A 23,126-nucleotide genomic window follows, 5' to 3' on the forward strand; every position below is an offset into this window, starting at 1 on the left:
GTTTTAATAAATTCGGTTTGCGACCTAGGTGTCAGTATAAACAAGACAGTAAGCTTAATCAAAGACTATTTTAATTGAGTAAAATAGCGTTACGGTTATGACGTCATAACCTTTCTCGCCCCCCAAGGTTTTTTGAAAAGTCGGCGCCTATGCTGCCACATTACAAAGTAAGTCATCATTGTATTTGTACGGTACATTGATAATAAAAATTAGCCTAATTACGGTTAGCAAGCAACGCAATATTTTGCATGTCTTGATAAAGCGTTAGAAAGTTAATGATGGAAGATTGTCTTCCATCCCATCAAGATCTTTTATTCCTTTCCATTCATGACATTTTCCGTCCCAAAATCTGTCTTTCATTCCCTGCAGGTGACCCCTAGATTCGATAGTGATTCGCCTTGATGGCTGTGGAATCGGATGGATTTTAGTAGACAGAGAAACTTTACTAGAACATAGAAACGTCTGTTCTTGTGAAAGTCGCCGTTTCAATTTCTATCACAACCAAAATAAAAAAAATCTGTCAACTGTCAAAAGTCGAATAACACTGCAGCCAGAGCGGTCAGTTATACAGTATATCTAGCAGTCGGAGTCGTATATTTTTCGCCTGACTCCACAGCCATGGAGCATTTTTAACTTGCATGACTTTGTTACCGCACCCAATTCATATGCGTGCTGACAAATCGTTCAGGCTTCTGTAGCCGAGGCTATTCATCAAAGTCTCGGACGTTGATCACCTACAATAAAAAGCAGTAGGCTAGCCTACCGTAGACCGTAAGCGTATTCTATAAGCCCGTAAAGCAAACATAAACCATTTCAACAATTTTATTTCATATACTGTATTGCAACTTGGAACTAAAATTGAACATGATTTCACAATTTCTGCGCATACTTGGCAACAAGTCAGCCAGTCAATCGACAAACATTTCAACTGGCACAAGAACTAATCGCCAAGCAATGACTTTTCCCTGTACAATTATCATCTAAGTGAGGCATGAAAATCTCCTCACAGCTTTCCCTTCTCTTTGATGGCAGTTTCAATGGAACGACAGAGTCTCAAGGTCCCTTCGCGAATATCCGGAACCTCGTAATAGGCGATACAGAGGCGAATGTAGTTTGGGAAGTCTCCATTAATAGAGGCCCTGCATCATAACGTCATTAAAGTTACTCTGTTACATAATCAGAGGTTGTTCACATATCATACACCGTGTTTAGAATTCTCCAATCTCGGTTCATAAGCATTACATATATGGCAATACGACGGCTCTGAAACCCTCCGTTGCACATCTTATAATATTTGAATGTCCCCTTCAAGAATACCGAATACATGATAGGGTATAGTCTAGTATTGGTAGACTAAATCGTGTAAAAAACAATGCCGGTTACGATCTCATCCCACATAAGTTTAAAAAGAATGACTGTTGGTATAGATTATAGAACAACATCTATCCAATTTAGTGTTGTGCATGTGCTATTTAGCATGAGCTAATTAAAACAAATTGCACTTATACAACGTTGTCAGACAGCAAAATGAACCAATTACGTTTGAAGTGAAGCAATTGTCTGTCGGGCAAATATTTGCACAGCAAAGTAAACCAGGTAGAAAAGTTAATGACTGAAGACCACAACCTGCAGCAAGCAGTGATAAAAAATAACGTTAATTTTGCATCATAATGCTGTTTATATGGAATATTAAACAGCATGTTAGATTAGGTTGAAGGCATAACTACTGCGTTGCTATCAAACACGTGTTAAACCCCGGGCAGCAAAAGTTACAAGTTTTGGGTGAAGCGTTGTTCAGAAGTAACCTGGTTAGTTAGGGAACGTTCAAATATTACGTAACGCTTTTTTTCCGAATTTTTAACCCCCCCCCCTCCCCCATGTAACGCCAACGTAATGCTTTTTTCAATCCCCCCCCTCCCCCATGTAACGCTTTTTCACTACGAATTCAGCACAAAAAACTACCACTCCGTGCTCGAAAGCGTTACGTAACGTTTTGCTTGAACCCCCTCCCCCCCGATGTGACGCTAACGTAACGCTTTGCATAAACCCCCCCTCCCCCTCGAAGGCGTTACGTAATATTTGAACGTTCCCTTAACAAAAAGAGAAAAACAAATTTATAAACAAATGCATACCGTTTGCTGCACAATACTTATCAAAACTTACAAGTTTCCTTTAATAAACGTAACGTTTTCGTTGGTTTTCGATATTTCCAACACTCTTGCTGAGTCAATGTTCGGTGGAAGTTTAACCCACAAAAAATATCCACCATCTGGGTGAGTTATCGTCACACCGTACTTAGAAAGTTTCTCTTCCACAGTTGATATCATGGTCTCCATTCGAGCCTGTTGGTGAGGTAGAGAAATTGGCACGTTAAGAAAAGTTAAGGCTATGTCCGTGTCTCTACAAACAAGCACAAATCAAACAGTGATAACAAAACCTGCACCACATAGCGGTTGTGGGATAAAATCCAATTTGGACCGATCTATATAAAAGGTTTTAAATACTTCCTACGCACTTTGCAGTCAAAAGTGTTAAAGAATCTATAACGCAACACATGCCAGAGTGGTGAACAGCTGGTGGACGAGTGAGCAAAGTTTCCCGTTCGGCACTTTGAAGTCGAAGTGATGTAGCACGGGTGTGGTAAGGCATTCAAGTGACAACCACGACCTGATTCATACTAGCTGACCTTCAAGGCCATGACAACGTGCAAGCTTCAAGATTGACTGGAGCTCGATTTGCTATGATAGCAGTCACGACCTGGTTCAAACCATGGCGACCTTTATACACAGGCCATGACAACGGGCAGATTAAAATTTGACTGAAGGCCGATCTGTTCGTAGCCAAAATCTCTGGACTTTGAGTTACTTTTGTGCTATTGTTACCATTTAAATAACGGAATAGATTTTGGCACTTGTGTTGGAAATCCAAAAAGCATCTGGAAACACTGATAATTGGGGAAAAAATTGTCATTTTTTAAATTAGGAGTTTTACAGTGATTAGAAATTCAGTGATGACATTTTAGCAATTTGGATTCTTAAAACTATCATTTCCAAAGAATATAAAGTAAATTTAGTTTAGAGCTCAAAATCGAAATTACACCGGCCTTCAATCAGGCCTCCAGTCCGCACGTTGTCAAGGCCTGTGTGTATATAGATCGCTGTGGTTCAAACTATGAATTATAAGACAGCAGCGTGTACCATAGAATGGTGTCAACTCTGCAAAGACTCTGACGAGAAGATCCAGTGTGGTTGTCTCGCCATAAATTCAATTGTTGGAGCAAATCGCCTGGTGTAAGCTTAATTCTTCTCAAAGATCAACATATTTTGAAAGCGAGAACACACTTGATGGGCGAATGGTTTGTGTCCTTGCCTTTGCTGCTGGGACGCCTTGGTTCGTCTTAACGTCTTCAATTCCAGGGCAAGTCACATCAAGACTTTTTACACGACATCGATTATGGTCTTATTTATTGAACGAAGCAGTGAAAGCCAGTCAAGGTAATAATGTGGTAAACCATTGAAACGCGTACCGTTACTGAAAGAAATTTCTAACTTGAAACATTGACTGCTGTAGAGCATATACAAAACCACAAATTCATGCTTTGCAACCATCTCTCACCTTATGCGCCACACGCAACGACTGCACGTGATCGTCAATGAATCCAGCTTTGAGCGCTTCGGCGACAACATGACCGGTGAAGAAAGTTTGTCCAGACCCGCTGTTGATCAAGTAGCTATCCTGCAGAGACTTAATGACGTGCTGGGGTGCTTCATACCAACCAAGACGCAAGCCTGGTGCCACAATCTTCGAAAATGAACCATTCGAAACAACATTGCCTTAAACAAAGCAAATGATAGGCATGTTTCAATACAAATCCAAATACCAAAAAGTTTGGATTTTTATCAAGACTATTACTTGTCTAAAACGCTTCTTCGATAGAAAAATAAAAGTTTAGTTTATTTCCATGGTTTATTGACGTCATGTCGACCAACACAATGCGCGTCGTTGAAGAGAACCACAAAAAGTGGACAATTTAAAAAACAGCTGAAGATAATTGTTTTTCCATGCGACATGGTACAATTGACAAATAATTGACTTCGATAAACCTGACACGCTGGCCATGAGTGCCGTGTATCTGTATGCACAAGAAAATGAGATTCTCGAGAGGAACAGTTGTCAAGGAAAAAAAAAAATTCCCAAATACCTTTGTATCCTGGGTCATTAGGATCGTCGTAAGCAAAAAGACGTTTCGGAGAAAACTGGAACTTTTCTTCATTGCCTGATTCAGTTTTGTAATTCAACGTATTGTAAACGTCGTCACAGATAATGAGTAAATCATATTTTCTCGCCAATTGAACTAACTTTACACATTTTTCTGAAAAGCAACAAAAATGTGGAGTTACATAATGCCTAGTAAGAAAACTAAAATGTGTTAACGTATAGGCTACTGCATGGCACAAATCGAAACATGAGATCTCTTCACTATTTTATCACTTATATACATACAAGTGTACATATATCACATTAATTGCAAGTTACGCAAAAATCTGAAAAAAAATTTTGTGATTAATTTTACAAATTAAAAAAACAGCTTTCGGTGATAAAAATGGCTTCCTTTGATAAGCTAAGTGAGGTACAAAGATGCAGGAGGAAAGGCTGAGCGGTTTTCTTTTCTGAAGTCAATGGAACGGAAGATATGTTTATTGACTCATTGTGCAAGTGCATACTAAGGTGACTATGAAATGTGATAGAATTAAGTCAGATGCAAGATTTGCTTTATTAGCAGCAGGGTATGGTTTTATAGATCACAACCATTTACAACGATATAAAGCAAATACATGAACATTTAGCACAGAATATGCGATGTAAAGCTAGGATGATAAAATAGCCTACTCCATACAGTAAAAATGCGGCTATTCAACATATGGAAAAAAAACAGAGTTAAAAACGCTAACATTGATTTGTTCAGCTGCGGGGAACGATACAGGAAGTTGTTCTTTGAAAGATGATGGCAAGTGAAAAGATTTCACCAATGCAAAAGTCGCTTAGTTGAAACCCAGAAAGCACAGTGGCCAAATGGAGACACAAGCTTTACAAACATCCACATTACCTGGTGAATAACAAATTCCAGTCGGATTGTGGTGAGTTGGTATAAGATAAACCGCTGCCCGGAACGGACGTCTTGTGGTCAGTTCCATGCTTGGGAGTTTTTTCAACTCATCTTCAAGCGCAACGAGGTTTAAACCATCACTTTGTATCTCAATCGCAACACCACGCATCTGGCAACATGCACAAGCGATGAAACAAGTGAGCATCAGGCTCAGTACATCCGAGCTAGGACAGCAGGAAAATCGCTGATAAGTACACGGCAACAACACTTCAACAATCGGAAAACTTCACCTTGTCAGTCTCGGTAACCGGCCTTGCGTCAAAAGCCTTTACAAGTATGCGAAACTACCAGGAACAACATATCAAACGTTTTGTCAGTGCCAGGATACAGATTTCATTTAAAATCAACCAACCACATACATTGTTTCAAAACCAACAACAAGCCAAGTTTTAATAACAAGTCGAAAGTAGTTTTGCTTTTAATTACAATTACTTCCAAATGTAATTTTTGGTTTCAATTACAAAAATTAAATGTTTGAATATTTATGTTTCAAGATTTTTAAAAGTTTGATTGTATTATATCAAGTAAAATGGAGGTTATAAGATGTAACACCGTCATGTTACACCAATAACGAGCAAGCCAGTAAAGCGATGGTTTCGCAAGGCTAACTGGAAGCGCTACGGCACAATTACCAGCCAGTTTGCTAAGGAGCTTCCTTCTCCAGACGCTACTAACGCGGACAAAGCTTACCAGGACTTCTGCAACCTTACCATCTACGCTGCAAAAAAGTGCATTCCTCGTGGCTGCAGAAAATTCTACATACCGTGCTGGGATAATGAATGTAAAACACTCTTCCTCACCACACAAGCCTCCACTGGCAACGCATCAGACTTAGCAGCCAGCAAACTGATCACAAGGCTTGATAACAACAGACGAGAACGATGGGAAGAGACGGTCCAAAACATCGACTTCACCCACTCAAGCCGTAAAGCATGGTGCACGATAAACAGGCTAACTGGCAGGTCCAGACAACCGCTTGCAGAACGCCCCAATACAGCCAATTCTATTGCATCACAACTTGTGAATAATGGGGTATACCACTTAGGGGATAAAAGCACGGCTCGCCAAGTGGCTAAGGAAGTGTCTGAACTGTGGAAGATTCCAACACCTCCTGAGAAAAATATATCCCGAGACTTCACCCTCGAAGAATTCCAGCATGCTCTAAACCTCCTAAAGCCAGGTAAAGCACCGGGCCCAGACCATATATGCCCAGAGTTCATCATCCACGCCGGCAAAGCACTAAAATCTTGGCTGCACGATTTCCTCTCCTCCTGCCTGCACCACCTAAAAATACCCAAAACTTGGAGACGAGCTGACGTCATAGCCATTCCAAAACCCAGCAAGCCCCTGGATGACGCTAGGAGCTACCGTCCTATCTCACTCCTATGCATCCCCTATAAAATCCTCGAAAGGCTCATCCACACCCGAGTCGATCCAATCATCGACCCAGTCTTACCACCAGAGCAAGCAGGTTTTTGCCGTGGCTGATCAACTGTAGAACAGGTCACTCGCATGAGCCAAGACATAGAGGAGTGTTTTGAGGAAAAGAAAAAGGCTGGTGCCGTATTCATTGATCTCACTGCAGCATATGACACAGTGTGGCACCGCGGCCTCGCCTGCAAACTTCTTCACCTTCTTCCCGACCGGCACATGGTCAGTATGATTATGGAGCTTGTCTACAACCGCAGTTTCACCCTCACCACCGGACGCGGACGAAGAAGCAGGCCAAGACGCCTCAAGAACGGTGTTCCCCAGGGATCTGTCCTGGCTCCTTTTTAATGTTTACATCCATGACCTTCCACCAACAACATCTAAGCTGTATGCCTATGCCGACGACCTGGCTATGGTGCATAATGCTTCGGAATAGTCTCCACTGAAAAGGACCCTAACTCAAGATATGGCTAAGATGTCCGACTACCTCCACAAGTGGAGACTCAAGCTCAGTAAATCTAAAACGGTGTCGACTGCTTTCCATCTAAACAATAAGGAAGCAAAGCGTGAGCTGACCATCAAAATCGATGGAAACATTCTGCCCTTTAACCCCACACCAGTCTATCTTGGTGTTAGTTTGGACAGGACTCTCACGTACCGACACTACTTGGAATCACTTCGCAAGAAAGTAACATCACGCATTGCCCTTATTCGTCGACTGGCAGGCACGAGCTGGGGTGCGACAGCAACAACTCTGCGCACCACTACCCTGGCTCTTGTCCATTCCACCGCGGAGTACTGCGCCCCTGTATGGTGTCGTAGTGCTCATACTCACTTGCTCGATAAACCCATCAACGGCGCCTTGCGTATTGTATCGGGATGCCTGAAACCTACACCTACTGAATTTTTACCAGTTCTTTCAGGCATCGCCCCGCTGAGCTTCGCCGCAAAGCTGCCACACTCTCCCTGGCTCGCCGGTCACTGGAGTCACACCACGCGCTCCACAGCTACATCACCAGATCGGTAATAAAGAAACGCCTCAAATCGAGAAACCCCTTTGTCGCTCAAGCACAATCCTTGCTGGAGCACAACACCAGTGCCTCATCCTGGATCGCCAATACCTGGCAAGAGGAGTGGACAGACAACACCTCCAGACTCCACACCTTTGTTCCTGACGCTGGACTCATGCCACCAGGAAAGGAGCTCAGATGACCTGCCTGGGTACGGTTGAATCGCCTCCGCACGGGTGTTGGGCGCTTCGCTTCCTTGATGCACAAATGGGGCCAATCAACATCTGCGGCATGCAACTGTGGTGCAGAGGAACAGACAGCAGATCACATCCTCTACCACTGCCCGACGTTTACTCCTCCAAGGGCAGTTGGCCTGTCAACGCTAGAGGACTCTACAATCAAGTGACTGCTCGAAGAATGCCCGAACATTTGACCCCAATGAAATGTAGTCCAAAAAACAACCTCTCATACAAAAGAAGAATCAAGTAGAAATGCGTTTGATAAAGATTAGCTTGCAAAAATTGTCTGTCCCTTAGCTATATAAAAGTTTCTGCTAGCTTGTAATTTGAACCAATTTCTTTTAAATTACTAATACACAACAACAAAAACTCTAAATTGCAATCGTGATTGCAATTATATGAATGTGTAATTAATTACATTCAATTGTAACTGATTAAACTCTGATTCAGACATGATAACATTTAAAACATTTCAAAAACATAACATTTCTTATTCCAACGTTGTGTTTATTTAGAGTTTTTTAGATATGGTTGGCAATTTACTTGTTTATCTTTGTTAATAAATATTGAAAACACAGGATATGTTGGATTCTCCGCAAATATTATTTGGTCGTTCTTGAAGTAATGTTTCATGAGCACTTCCAGACCGCTCGAAGCCCCACTTGTAATGAATATGCTCTCCCTGTAATGAAAAGAAACAGTAATGTGAATAGTTGTGAAAATAACAAGACAAGCGAAATGCAGCAGAATAGGACTCTTATAAAGTTAAATATTTCAAAGTAGCGAGTGTTCTCAAACCAACCACAAATCCTCACTTTGAAGTTTATTCTACTAAAACGCAGCTAGGTTGCGAACTAAAATCAAACTGAAGTAAACACTGAAATAATAAAAACAAAGCAACTCAAGAGAAAATTAAGGCAATGTGGCAACAAAACAATTAGCAAATACAAATGTTATTTAAAGCAATATCACGTTAATCCCTTAACTATTCAAAAACTAGAAATCTGACCAAACCGAAGTAAAGAAAACTTTAAAATTGTAGAAGATTAGTACAGCAAGCATTAAACCTCAGTTTTCTTTATGATAATGCGTGTTCAGATAGCTGGTTGAGTGTTAATAAAGCGAAACAAGCTCATACCAATCAACAGGCATGCCGTATTGTCTGGTTAAAAATGCTGCAACTTCTTTACGAACGGGGTCGCTGCCGACCGCAACACCATATTGTAGAGATTCCTCAAATCTATCAGTCCCATAGAGTGTTTGGGTGGCCGTCTGCAAATTAAAAAAATTGAATATTATCAGCTGACAATTAAATTACACACAATTGAGACAATGATGTGACAAGTTGTGATCTACTTCTTCTAACAAAATGTTAGAATGAAATATAATGATGAAGGTCTATTTTATTTGTATAAGCCAGGGGTGTGCAAACTGTGGCCAGCGAGCTTGAACTTCCTGGCCCATGGAAAGGTGCGGATTTTAAAGAATGTGTTGCCTGTTAGACGATTTTCATTTGTTTCAAGTTTGCGACGTATAGTCAACATCATCGTTTGTTTAGCAACCAGACAAGTTCAACCAGTGTGAAATTAGGCCAGCTAGGCGTGAGGTAGCTGCGTGGTCATTTATGCGTTCACATTCGTCATAATATAGTAAACAACACATTTCCAGTGAACGCAAGTGCGCGGATGTTCAGTTCAGTTTATTTTTTGTTTTGTTGGCGAAAAAGAAAGACACAAAAAGCAAAAACACAATAAACACAAATAATTCGCACAACAAGGATGGCAGCGAAAGACCAAAAGGTCACCAAAGTCAGCTGCCACCCAAACATTTAAACAAAAGACCCAAAATTAAGAACTTTAACACATATATTATATATAGCACAATACCAGCACTTTACATTTTACAATAACAATGGAATAACACAGGGCAACATAAAAAAAAAACTGTGTAGAGAAATAAGCGGATGATACGTTTCAGGAGTGATCATTGTACAATTCTTTAATAAACATTTATATTTAAATTTAAAAACATTATAAGACTTTTCTTTTATTTCTTTTGGTACTTGATTCCATAGTTTCACTCCATTAAAACATAGCATCTTCTTACCAGAGTTTGACGTTGTAGAAGGCAAATATAAATCATTCTTTTGGTTCTGACGGGTTTTATGATGGTGAATTTCATTTACAAAAATAAAGCAGCCAGCAAAGGCCCGAGGCAGCATTTTGTGCACATATTTGTACATAAATTTTGCAGTCTCTAATTTAATAATATCGTCAATTCTGAGCACATTAAATTGGTGATAAAGAACAGTTGTATTTGTTGACCTCGGCAAAAATAAGCAGGATCGAATCAACTTGTTTTGTAACACTTGTAGTGGAGCAAGCAATGTAGAGTTTGCTCTTCCCCAATTTATAATCGAGTATTGGATCTTGGATTGAAACAAAGCATAATATAAGGTTTGTGATATTGTTAAAGGGGCAATGTATCTCAGCTTAAATGCTATGCCGCAGACCTTTGCAAGCTGCTTTCTAAGATTAATAATATGACTATCCCATGTCAATCGCTCATCCAAAGTTACACCTAGATAGTTTATACATTTCTTCCTCTCGATGGATCGGCCACTGATGGACAGATTAAAATTTTCTGCTGCACTTTTTTTGTTACAGATGTTGCTTTCAAGTATAATATATTATACATACAGGCTAGTTGTGACAGTACTGAAGTGCTGATGGTATGTTACCGCACTTTGCCTGCATTGAGGGAATATATTGCAGATACACATCTCTCATTAAATCAATTTCAAATATCGTGTTAAACGTAAATGTGCCAGAAGACTAAAAATATTAATTTCTATTTGCAAGAAAATCGTATTTTTCATGTTAGTCAATATACAGTCTATGTGGAACACTGTTATAGCCCGTGGACCAAGCTAGTTATGTGCATTTGGCCCAGCAGTACTACAAGAAAAAACACCCCTAGTAAGTAGTATAAGTCATGAAAGAAATCATTTCAAACAAATTGTTGCTGAGCACTGTAGACCAGCAAACTGTCAACTATTAGTCAGCAAACTGTCGGCCAACCTCCAATTGTGGATCTTTCAGAAATATTTAGTGGGCCACACCGCCACAGGTTATTTATTATTGTGCAAGTTTATGAAGTACCTAGTTGGAGGCACATGATAGCTGTATAGCCTATTCATTGTATTTTAAAGGTTTGTGTGGCTAATAATTTTAATTTTGGCTCAGTGTTGCACCACAGTTTCATTGTTAAGCGTAATTAGGCTACTATTATTTACTGGGCTACTTTTAAGGGGTCTTTTTCATCTTTATTTCATAGAGTTTCAAAATAAGTTGCTTTGGGGATTGAGTAACATTAAGATTAGCCACTCCAGTTTGATTTTGCAAAACGTTACGAATCGGAGTAGGCACACTTGATGGTAACAACAAACAAACTTTCTTCCAGATTTTGCCACAAACTAATACAATCCCTTTCACCAATTCACATTGCTTGATGAAACAAACAAAATAATGGTACGGTACGTTCTTAAATATTTATCGAACTACCAAAAGCAACATACCAAAAATTGCATTTTGAGAGCTATGAAGCAGCAAGCTCTTGTTAGCAGGGCAACTGCTAGAAGTAGTATTAGAGCAGGAGTTACATGGCTTTAATTACATTTTCATTAGGAATTTTAACGATGACTTTTTTAGATGTATTTTTGGACGTAGAATCCAAAAATCGAGTGCTTACAAGCCGAAAACTGGACATTTTTGAGATATTTGCATTTTTTGGGCTATTAAGAGAATGACGTCAATGCTTGGGAGCTCAGGAGAGATTTGCGGTTGTTGGATAGCGGCTGAATTTGAATACATGGCTCAAAACCAAAGTTGCTAGTTTCGCTGTTTTCCCTCGGAATTCGGGTAGTTTTGTTTCCTGGTGGTGGCAAAATTTTAGCTGTGATGGGTTGTGGTCTGGTTGTTTCGTTTCAATTCGAACCAACTTTCATAGAATAAATATTATTGTTACTTCACAATTTTCAGTTTTGATGACTTCACTTTGCACAATTTTTCTAAAGTTGGGTTACGTTTGTGCTTGCTTCATTACGTGTAACGATTGGGCTACTTTTAGGCTAGTTTTCCTAGAAATTTGGGCTGGAAAATTACATTAAGATAGAAGTTCTAAAGAAGGGCAAAAGTGAGACACTCACAAACATATCAAAAAAGTATCTTGAATTTCTTTCTGAAGAAGGAATCGCAAATCTAAGTTTCAAAGCACAATTTCTGTGTGAAAAACTGAAAAGGTATTTTGGGTCCAATATTAAAACAGATAAACAAAGCAGAAAAAAAGGAATAATTATTAATGCCCACAAATACTACTCAAAGCAGGACATCATCAACACTGAAGGTGAGAACATTGGAACGGCAATCGAAAGGGCGCCGGTTCGACACCGCTCAAGTGTATGCGGCTGTGTCTGTGGCAAAACACTTAAAGGCATGCCTGAAGGTGGACACGAAGATTGGCTTCCTTGCATTCCCGTCCACTTAATCTAAATCTTCAACCACCGGGTGTAAGCCTGGATACGACAAACATCAAAGCTGCTGCCATGATTCTCAGAATAAGATTAAAATGTCTCAGGTAAAGCAGTTAAAGCCACCTATAACAGCGGATCTGTTGAATGACGGCGAAATACAACCACCTGAAGACCTTGTGCAGTTCTACTAATATATGTATGGTGGCCAAGATACCATGACCGAGCGCTGTGAAAGATATGCATTGTCATCCTCTGAAGACGATGTTTACAAAGCTACATATGGAAGAATCAAACCTGCAAAGCATCTGCTGTTAGGGATGACTCTGAAGTCGTTGACGGGCTCAAAAAAGTCATTGAACTTCTTAACCATTTTTGACACTGCATAGGCTACACTTTGTGTGAGGAGTATGAAACAGAAATTGCCCTACAGGCTTTGAAGAAGGAAAAAGCTTCTCCAGAAGAAATAATTGGAGAAAAAGGTTTAGCAACTGCGATTGCTTGGGACAATTGTGATGAGAATAAAGATACGCTTTCAGGCAGTGGCACCCTCCACGGACCACGATACACAAGGACTATGCTTCCAAAATATGACAACAGAGTTAGATGGATCAAAGGAACAAGGCCCATCACAGAGTGATAGTAGCAATTCTGGTTTGTCTTGGATTAGAAAAAGAAGTCTTGAAATCCCTCACATTGAGCTGGAGCCGGCAACAAAAAAGCCAAAGATAGTTTCTACCAATTTCAAAACTTTCGATATGCCTTCTCCTGAAAATCTACAAAATGTGACAAAAAGGGATGTGATTTGGTCAATCGCCTTTGCTGGCTGTAAAGACACCCCTATGTGGTCAGGATGGAATGCTCAACTTACAAAAGATCCCCTGTACGCCAGACAGTTGCATACATGCCAAATATAGGGAAACCACCTACAAGACATGATGTAGTTCTTGATACTATGAAAACAAGCTTGAAAGTAGCGGATGAATGCAAGGAACATTACATAAATGTTACGTATGACCTTGGTATTGCAAAGCCTGCTGCCTAAATCCAGAATATTCTGGCTCCCAGATCTGATAGGTTATTTATCCACTATGGACCGTTCCACATCATATTCAGATACTTTGGTTGCTTGGGCTACCTGATAGAGGATTCTGGAGGTCCATACATCCTTACTCAATCGGAAGTAGCCTACTAGCTCCTAGGTCAATTAGCGGCTTCTTATCAGGAAAGCATTACAACAGGTGTAAGCGATTGCATGTTTTACTTGCCACTGCGTTCAGGAAAAAAAACATGTAGAGTCGTTCTTAGAGCAGATGAAGGACAATGTGAATAGACATGCTATCATCACAGCAATGCTTCGAAACAGTATACATATTGAAGATGTAGAGAAATCAGATGCCTTTAAAGGTCTTATGAATGATTATGAGAAGTTCTGTGACGACACACGGAACGGGAACCATGGCGGTACAGCCCAGTTCTGGTTTCTTTACATCAATCTTGTACAGCGATTTTTACTTATGAACAGAGCTGTAAAGACGAATGATATTGAGCTCTTCACTTATGCTCTGAAAACAAGAATCCCTGTGTTTTTTGCACGCAACAAGCCCAACTATTCCAGACACATGCTACTGTCTTCCTGAAACTGTTGAACATGGACTACACACACCCTGGCATAAGTGATCAGCTGGAGAAAGGAGCCTTCTCTGTGAGGTTGTCTGGACATTCCTTCTCTAGATCAGGGGTCCGCAAATACTTTTTGGTGCGACCCAAAAAGCAATCCTTCGAAGTCTTCGCGACCCAAACGTTTCGGAAACATATAATTTTACGCAAAACACTTTGCAAATTAATATCAATTCCAATACGGTCGTCCCCACTTATTAAGGCCACATCGGGACCGGACGATTTTGGCTGCGGGAGACAATTTTCTACCACTCCTATATCTTCAGTAATTCCGGAATGGACCAAATTGGGCTTAATAAGCGGGTGGACCTATTAACCGTGCGCTTCGTCGTCGTGCAAGCCTCTGGAGCCGAGGGTCTACTCTATCCTTTTACCAGCCCAGACTCAAGATGTTCCCGGACAACACTGGAAGGCTATTAGAGAGCAGCCAGTATTTAGTTTCATCATCCATGACACGCAGACCTTCCACTCCGTTAGGTGGCTTGAAGATGGTACAGTTATTGATGATGTGGTCTGCAGTCTCTTCCTCGGCATCACATTCACAGGAGGAGGAAGAGGCCAATTCCCCAATGGCGCATGGTTGACCGGAAAAGCCCGACGCCCGTACGAAGACGGTTGAGGCGCACCCATGCTTGTCTTTGTAGTGTCAGGCCGATGGGGCATGTGTCGGCGTTGGGGATGAACGAATGAAGTCCGGTGGTACTTGACTTCCTTTCAGAATTCCATTTATAGTCCGCCCAAGTAGCCGCAGAGATGAAGTTCATCTGCTGCGTTGATCAGAAGTTGAGCGGCTGGCACGAATGGTTGTCTTGACTTCAGTCGACTGGGGTGCTGGTTTGGGGAAGCAGAGATCTTGTGGTGGAGAAGATGGTTAGGCTTTAGTGCCCGTCGGCTAAGAAACAGAGTGGCTTCTTCGTGACGAAGCTCAGAAAGTTGGATGCCAGCGAGAATGGCAAAATTATCCAATGGTGTGGGACGCATGCATCTGGTAACTGTGCGCAGGGCGCTGTTTATGGCAGTGTGCACTGCAGCACCAAACAGGTGTACAGTACTCTGCTGAAGAGTAGACAAAGGCTAAGGCTGCTATACGCAAAGTGTCAGCCCTCGCCCCCCAGCTGTGGCCTGCCAGGCGCTTGAGTAGTGCAGCGTGGGATGTCATTTTCTAGCGCAGTGACACCAAATGGTGGCGGTATGTGTACGATTTGTCTAGTGTCACCCCAAGATATTCTGGTTCGGGGCAGAAGGTCAGAGGTTTTCCATTGTTCTGAACATGTAGCTCACGATCAACTTCCCGACTGTAGGCTATAGGTGGAAAGCTGCCGCCAAAGTTTTGTTTTCGCTAAGTTTCAGTCGCCAGTTCTGGAGATAGCCTAAGCTGAGAGAGTTTTCATGCCCTGGCTCAAGCTGTCTTCCAGGCTATATATATAACCGTGGGCTTAACTACTGTACTACAATCGAAAGTATAAATTTTCTTGTAGCCTACCAAATTGTACGAAACTCAGCACATCAAAGACTATATGATTGTATTTATTTTTGCCACACAAGTTATATTTATGGTAATTTTAAACCGGTTTGCGACCCACTGTGAATGGTCTCGTGACCCAAATTTGGGTCGCGACCCAGTATTTGCGGACCCCTGCTCTAGATTACCTGTTGATCAAGCAGTGGCAATGACTGTGAATGTGGATGCTGCATCCAGGATGACTGGCATAAGTGCATTCACCCAGAGTTTTCCTGCCCAACGAAGATGGAATGTCATGAGGTATGTAAGGAGTCAAGTGATAAATTATGCGATGGAGAAGGCTGGTATGAAACATTATGAAACTGTTTACCAGGAATCAAAACCCTACAGAATAAAAAGAGACCATGCTGATTTCATGAAGATTGGTGGAACTATCGATTCGACCATGAATCCATTTCAACATGTTGAACAAAGCAAATACTTGATCAAGCTATCGTCTGGAAAACCAGCTCCAGATGAGATCAGAAATGATCTCTTGAACACAATTAGCAAAGGTTCTGAATGGCAACAGGAGTTCCTTGATGAAATAAAAGAAGATCCAGCTCGAATTGAAAAGCCCATCAAGGAAGGAAAGTTAGAAATTTCGCTAGCAATGCAGCAAAGGTTTTCGTCACCACAAAAGATAAGAAAGTGGTAGCTAGCTGAAATGTTCCAGAGACATGTTTGGCAGACTTCTTTACTTGTCCTGCCAAAAAAAGCTTGACTTAAGAAAAGTCCTGTCTCACCCACTGTCAGTAGTTTCCCTTAGTCTATGCAATGTAGATGGAAGTATGACCACAACCAACAAGTCCAAATTGGCTAATCATCTTGAGTCACTTGCGACGGCAGCTAATGAACCATTGAATACGGGAAGCGATGTGAGTATTTTTGATGGCATGTTCTTGATCAGAATGATTACGAACCTTCCTTCTACTTATGGTGGAATTGCCAAAGCTCTCTTAACTATGGTTTGTAAAGCTACTAGCGAAGAAGTGCACTTTGTATGTGACGATTAAGCTGGTTATGCGTCTATTCAAAGCCGATAATTCAAAGTGGTAAATTCAAAGATAACAATTCAAAGCGGTCGATTGAAAGCCGATAATTCAAAGACGACAATTCCAAGCGGTCAATTGAAAGCCGGCAGTTCAAAGTTGACGATAATTAATCCGCTTGATTGGAAAAGTCAATAATTGAAATTAATTAATCTTATTGTGATGTGATAAGAGTTCGAGCTCGTACTGTACTCAAAAGTCCATCGTTTTGCAATGCTGAAGTTAGTCAGAAGTCGAACAAGGAGTAGTATGGATGTTTCTTTCACGAAAACGGAAAGAGGAAGGAATAAAGCATGCCATGGCGGCTACTGCTATAATCACGACAGGGATAGTAAGCTTGGTGAGGGGTTAAGCTTCTGGTTGTGTGAAGAGTATTGGAAGGAAAATAAGTGCAAAGCAAGAATGCATGTCTGCAATGAAAAGGCAGTGAAATTTGTTGGAGAACATAACCACGCTCCAAATGGTCAGCGTTAGGAGGTTTTGGACGTTTGTGCCCAGGTTAAGTTGCAAGCAGCAACGTCTTACGCTACAACTCAGCAAATCATTACGGCGGCAACAGCAGATTTGCATCCAAATGCAGCAGCTCAAATTCCTGAGGAACGTGTTTTGAAACGCAGCATTCAGCGAGCCAGAAGGCAAGTACAAAATATTCCTGTGGAGCCGTCAAATGCTGAAGAACTGGTAATTCCATTAGAATTCAAGAAATTGGATGATGGTACTGTGTTTCTGCTTTATGATTCTGGGCCTGGAAATGATCGCATATGCATCTTCAGTACCCAGCGTAACCTTGAACTTCTCTCTCAGAGTCAAAGCTATTTCTCTGATGGAACGTTTAGCACAGCTCCAAGCCATCTCTTTCAACAGCTATATACCATCCATGCTATTGAATTAGGCACAATTGTACCTCTTGTCTATGCTCTTCTTCTGAACAAAGCTGCTCAAACCTATTGTCGACTTTTGCAGGCTATAAAAAACCTTCAACCTCAAATAAATTCAATGTCCTGGATGACAGACTTTGAGAAGGCTGCAATCAATGCCATTCAAGACAATTTTCCCGCAACTTCACTGACGGGCTGCTTTTTCCATTTACAGCAATCGAAAGACCACGGGCATCGAAGACCTGCTGTGTTCCCAAATGAACTTTGGAATGTTTATCAGCGCACTTTGCGTGGAGAGCATCGTACCAACAATAGCATTGAAGGGTGGCATAGACGTTTTCAATCAACTGTCGGTTGCTTTCGTCCGTCCATCTTTCGCTGCATCAACGCTCTTAAGAAAGAGCAAAAACATAACAAAGTCCTAATGGAACGTCTTGTGGCAGGCCACAATCCTCCATCTCGAAAAAGGAAATATGAACAACTAAATGAACGGATCCTTCGCATTGTGCAACAGTATGATGCTCGAACAACGGCTCAGTATCTGCGTGGAATTGCTCACAACTTTGGCATGTAGTTTTCTTGCGAACTATTTTCTGTTAGAATTGTCGGCTTTTGGTATGTAATTAAATTGAAACTGTTTTCTTATGAACTATTTTAGGTTTGAATTGTCGGCTTTTCTCTGTTTTGTTTTTTGTCGTTAATCTCAGCTTTGAATTATCGGCTTTTAATTGACGGCTTTGAATTTTCATCTTTGAATCGTCGTCTTTGAATCAACCGCTTTGAATTTTCGTCTTTGAATCATCAGCTTTGAATAAACGGCTTTGAATTGTCTGCTTTAAATTGTCGTGCTACCTCAGAACACAATCAAAGATTCGGCTCATGAAATTCGGAAGACACCGACACTGTCATCAGCATTACTGGTTCTAGCCAAAAAAGACCTATAAGACTTTTCAAAGTGCCTATCCTCATCACAGTTCAAAAATTCTTTCCTTGCTTTCTTGTTTTATGAGTGGCAGTCAAATGCCTATGCTGAAGTAATCGGGAACAAGAAAGTAATTTTGACAAAGGGAAAAAAGTGCTATGAATTTAGTGTGCAAAGTAACAATCTTATAATAAGACAGGACTGCTGTTTATATGACTGCGGACACAAGGATGGTGCATCACATCTTTCAGCTCTACAAAAGTAGTAACAATCCTCTGCGAGTGAATGTGCGTTGTAATGACACAGATGTAATGATCAATCTCTTGCATTATTGCAGTGGACCTGCAAAACAGAAGTTATATTAGAAATGGGTCATGCTTACAACAATACTCGGCGTATTGTTAACATCAGAAGCATGATGGGGGAGCTCAGTGAAATTAATGGTTTATTCTGTACAGCTTTGCTAGGATACCATAGGTGTCCGACAAATTGTTCGTAAGCAATTGTTCGTAAAGCAATTGTTCGTAAGCAATTGTTTGTAAAACAATTGTTCGTAAAATTAATTCTTTGTAAAACAATTCTTTCTAAAGCATTTTTTCGTGCATGCAGTTAAAATTTGATGTATACGAAGAAATGCTTTACGAAGAATTGTTTTACGGATTTCATTTTACGAAAAACAGTTTACAAACAAATGCTTTACGAACAATTGCTTACGAACAATTTGCCTATAACCGATACCATGCCATCACAGGGTGTGACTACAATTCCTGTTTCTTTGGCAAAGGGAAAACTAGACCACTCTTAATTGCATTAAAGTACCCTCAATTCCTTCAAGCACTGGCAGACTTAGGCAGTTCCATTAGTGTTAGCTCTGCCACGGAAGCTGCTCTCGAAGAGTTTGTATGTCCAACATACGGGAAAAGGCAACTTTGTGACGTCAATGAAGCCCGCCGAGTTATATTTGAAACGAACTTTACGCCAATACATATAGTGAGTGGCCTCTGCAAAAAGTAAAAGGTTTGGAACCTGCAGCAATGCCTCCTTGCAGGGCAGCGTTTATCCAGCACATTAAGCGAGCAAACTTTATTGCAAGGATGTGGAAACTTGCAAATGGATTCAAGCCTGTGACAGAGTCACCCTTAGACCATGGGTGGAAAAAGGATAATAGCGGCAAGATAGTGTCAAATTGGTTTGAGGGCCCTCAACTGCCAGATTCTCTAGAAGTAGACCAATATAACAATAACAGTGACTACGAGGATTCAAATTTATCTGACGATTCAGATGACAATGAAAATCAGAACGATGATTTTAACATTATCTAACTAAATCTTGTATTTCAGATTGTATTTTTTTACAGTTTCATATTTGAAAAACACAAAAACAGTTACGGTTACTCAAAAACCATGACAGATAACCTTTTGTCTTGGCAGAATTTGACCAATTCACTTTTTCAACTAAGAAGCTGTCTTAATTCTGTGACAAATTGGTATTAAAGGAAAAAATTAGAAAATAAAAAACGGAAGTAGCCCACAAACATTAAAAATTGCTAATATCTCAAAAATGTCCAGTTTTCGGCATGTAAGCACTCGATTTTTGGATTCTATTCGCCCAAAAATACATCTAAAAAGTTCTTCCTTAATTTTCCTAATGAAAATGTAATTAAACTCGTATAACTCCTGGACTATATTAATAGCAAGTAGGCAAGTACAATTTTGTTATCATTGCTGTTAAAAAAACATTTGTTTGCCTGTCTCTTTTAACAGTCCAACAATGATCTTAGAAAGTAACAAAATATTATAGCAAGCTATACTATAGCAAGCATCATACATGCTATTGATGTTTTTGTTGAACAATTTGTTGCAGTGGTTTTAAATATAGTGGGCTTTGAATAGCTATTGAAAAGGTGTTTTGGGCGATGATAAAACAAGTTTGCTGACCACTGCTGCAGACAAACAGTTATCTTGGTTTCACTAAAACAACTATCTTGGTTTCACTTATCTTGGTTTCACTAAAACCACACAATAAGGTCCGGTTCATTTTCTCTAGAATAGATTTGAATAATCAAATATTTTTAGCCTATCCCATATTTTGAAGTCTTCCCATCTTGCAGTACAATGTTAAGCATGCAGGTTAAGTGCCATAATCAAGTATATTGCTGGTCAATATACCAGCTAACACTATAAAAACATTTTATGTAAAACATTCAGCAGTCAAGTTTCAAAATATGTGGTAAACATGTCTTAGGAACATTCAAACTCTTACAATGAGATGGTAGTTTTTCAGTTATGATAATTGGAAGTAGTAACAACATACCTGCAAAAAATCGGCTACAGATTTCAGACTTTTTGGATTCGGTGCACCAACTTGCAAGCTGAAATGTCCAGGCTTTAATAAACCTTTGTCCTCAAAATCATTTCTTGGGTAAGACATGTTATGATGTTGTGTTGTTGTTGTTCTTGAAAATATACCTACACAAAAATAGTTTGAAACATACGAACATCATAGGAGAAAGTAAAACTATTTAAAAAGTGGCTATATTTACAAGTGCTATAGCTAATTTCATTGAAAAAGATAATTCTCACTTGAAAACAAAGCTAAAATTGGATAATTTTTTGATTTTCTTTACAAACACTGGAAAAACAATTAATAATGTAAGGTATAAAATAGGCTAATTCATATACTGTATGAATTTACATGTTTTTACTATATCCAGCTTACAACATACAAAATTGGTTCTCAAACTTTTATCGCACAATTATAATATATATCTGCAAAACTAGTCCAATTGGAACTGATAACCCTGACAAGTGACAATGGGTGTTTATACTATACAAGCTGGCTCTAGTTCACTTACTTAAATAAGTTTTATTGTAGTTATTTACCAGCATAGTTTGGAAAAATAACTGAATGTATACAACACATTTTTCTTGTTATCAATAGGTTGACAGCTGTACAAACTAATGATACTGATTTCTGATATCCAAAGATCAGAATTTTATTTATGGAGGATTGGAGGCTAGCATAGATTTTTAGCATTTTGTTGTTTTTAGTTTATTTGCATCGAGTTAATCATACATATATGTGACCTTATGTTCTACATAAACGGTGTAACTGATGCTCAATATAACTTTCTTCTTTCGTTGTCACATTTAATTCCAAGCATTGACTGCCTCTTGTTTGCAAAGTTTCAAAGCTTTTTGGTCATCTGCAGTGTTTATGAGGTCTACATTGATTACTAAAGCTTAGATAGTGACTATAGATACTACAGCGATATACAGTAGTCCCCACCTATTATAAGCCCACGATTAATAATCCCACTCACTTTGGTCCGGTCCAGCTCAATTTGATCCGGTCCAGAATTATTGAAAGTATGGGAGTGGCAGAGAATTGTCTCCCACGTAACAAGCTCAAAATCGTTCGATCCCGAGGTGGGCTTACAAAGAAGAGACTACCGGTACAGTATGTAGTAAGTATTGTGTTTGGTGCAGTAAGTGTACCGCAGCTTCTGCCTTTATTTCAAACAGACAAAGAAAAGAAACCCCCTGTTTTTCAAAACAAAGCGACACTGCAAAATGAAACTAAACTGAACTGAAGAACTTTTCAGTAGAAACAAAATTACTCAATTATTTCTTGGTCACAAGGGCTGCAGACACTCCAGGCCTACCAAATACTATACACAACTTAGATCCCAATAACAACTGCAATAGCAGAAAGGTATGATTATTTTTGGGACATTGCATACCAGGTAATCGATTGCTTCTTTGAACTCCACCAAGTCGGTAAACTAAACGACAAATACGCAATGCCATGGCAAACAAAACAACTTAGCTTACTTGAGCCTTGCCGAAAAGTTTCTTGGTTGTCCAATGCGAAATTAGCTCCAATTGTATCCTACGCTTGAATGCACTTTACAGCAACTGGCTTGTTTTTTAGCTTTTCACCAAGCGCAGTTCTTGTCACACTTCAATGATTAAGATTCACAGCAACCAAAAGGTAAACTAGATATAATTGATTGATTGAATCTTTATCCTCGGACTGGGAAAGCTTCTTGCAGAGCTTAATCCTGGCATTTTCGCATACTTGCAGGGCCGGATTTAGCTGATGGGGGGCCCGGGGCACTTTTAGATCGGGGAGCCCCCGTGCAAAAAAAATTTTTGCGCCTACGGCGCGAAAAGGTAGGCACTTTTACATCACCCACTCGTCGAAGAGCGCCTACTTTTCAATGTGAAATTGCTTTGTGTTTTGTTTAGTCACAATTTTCCTTATAAACTCCATTGATTGCAGTCATTAAGATCCTTCTTGCACTCAGTTCAGTTGCAGAAGAAAAAATAGTACTAGCAGAGGGTGGGAATCGAACCCACGAAATCGATATTACTACTCCTCTGCCCTAACCATTAGGCAACGGTGGTTGTGGCAAAGCATTCAGTTAAATTTCTTTGTATCAAAATTTTTCGATCAGAATGTCACGTGTGTAATATCTGTGCATATATAACTTTTATTAGCACGAAGCCGTTCTCCCAGTCATTCACTTACATCCGCTAAACTGGTGGTCAGGTGACCTCAAGTTCAATGAATACACGTGGAAGGCATTCAACCGTAATAAAATAATAAAGCAGTGTTGCAGGGGTCGGCTACATATAGAACATCTTCCCCAACAAAAAAATGAAGCAAATAATAGTAATTGTAAAGAAAAGATAATGTACAATACAAAGAGAAAA

At 40.0% G+C, this 23,126-nt stretch overlaps 1 protein-coding gene across 3 annotated transcripts; it reads right to left on the reverse strand.

The window, feature by feature from the left end:
* Positions 1–808: 808 nt before the first annotated feature.
* LOC145773999 (uncharacterized) lies at positions 809–22,368 on the reverse strand. 3 transcript variants are annotated; one of them, XM_082585126.1, is made up of 9 exons: positions 22,242–22,368; positions 20,722–20,876; positions 8,986–9,119; positions 8,391–8,529; positions 5,108–5,276; positions 4,202–4,372; positions 3,616–3,833; positions 2,164–2,342; positions 809–1,139 (listed from the first exon to the last, which is right to left on the reverse strand). In XM_082585126.1, the coding sequence occupies exons 2-9, from the start codon at positions 20,836–20,838 to the stop codon at positions 1,004–1,006; spliced, it is 1,263 nt and encodes a 420-aa protein (XP_082441252.1). In that variant the 5' UTR covers positions 20,839–20,876; positions 22,242–22,368; the 3' UTR covers positions 809–1,003. The 3 variants fall into 3 exon arrangements, with proteins under 3 accessions (XP_082441252.1, XP_082441251.1, XP_082441253.1); XM_082585125.1 differs by having other exon boundaries at positions 22,151–22,266; XM_082585127.1 differs by lacking the exon at positions 22,242–22,368 and adding an exon at positions 21,731–22,073.
* Positions 22,369–23,126: the final 758 nt, after the last annotated feature.

This window comes from Aplidium turbinatum, chromosome 7, assembly GCF_918807975.1.
Source record: "Aplidium turbinatum chromosome 7, kaAplTurb1.1, whole genome shotgun sequence".
Taxonomy (NCBI): domain Eukaryota; kingdom Metazoa; phylum Chordata; class Ascidiacea; order Aplousobranchia; family Polyclinidae; genus Aplidium; species Aplidium turbinatum.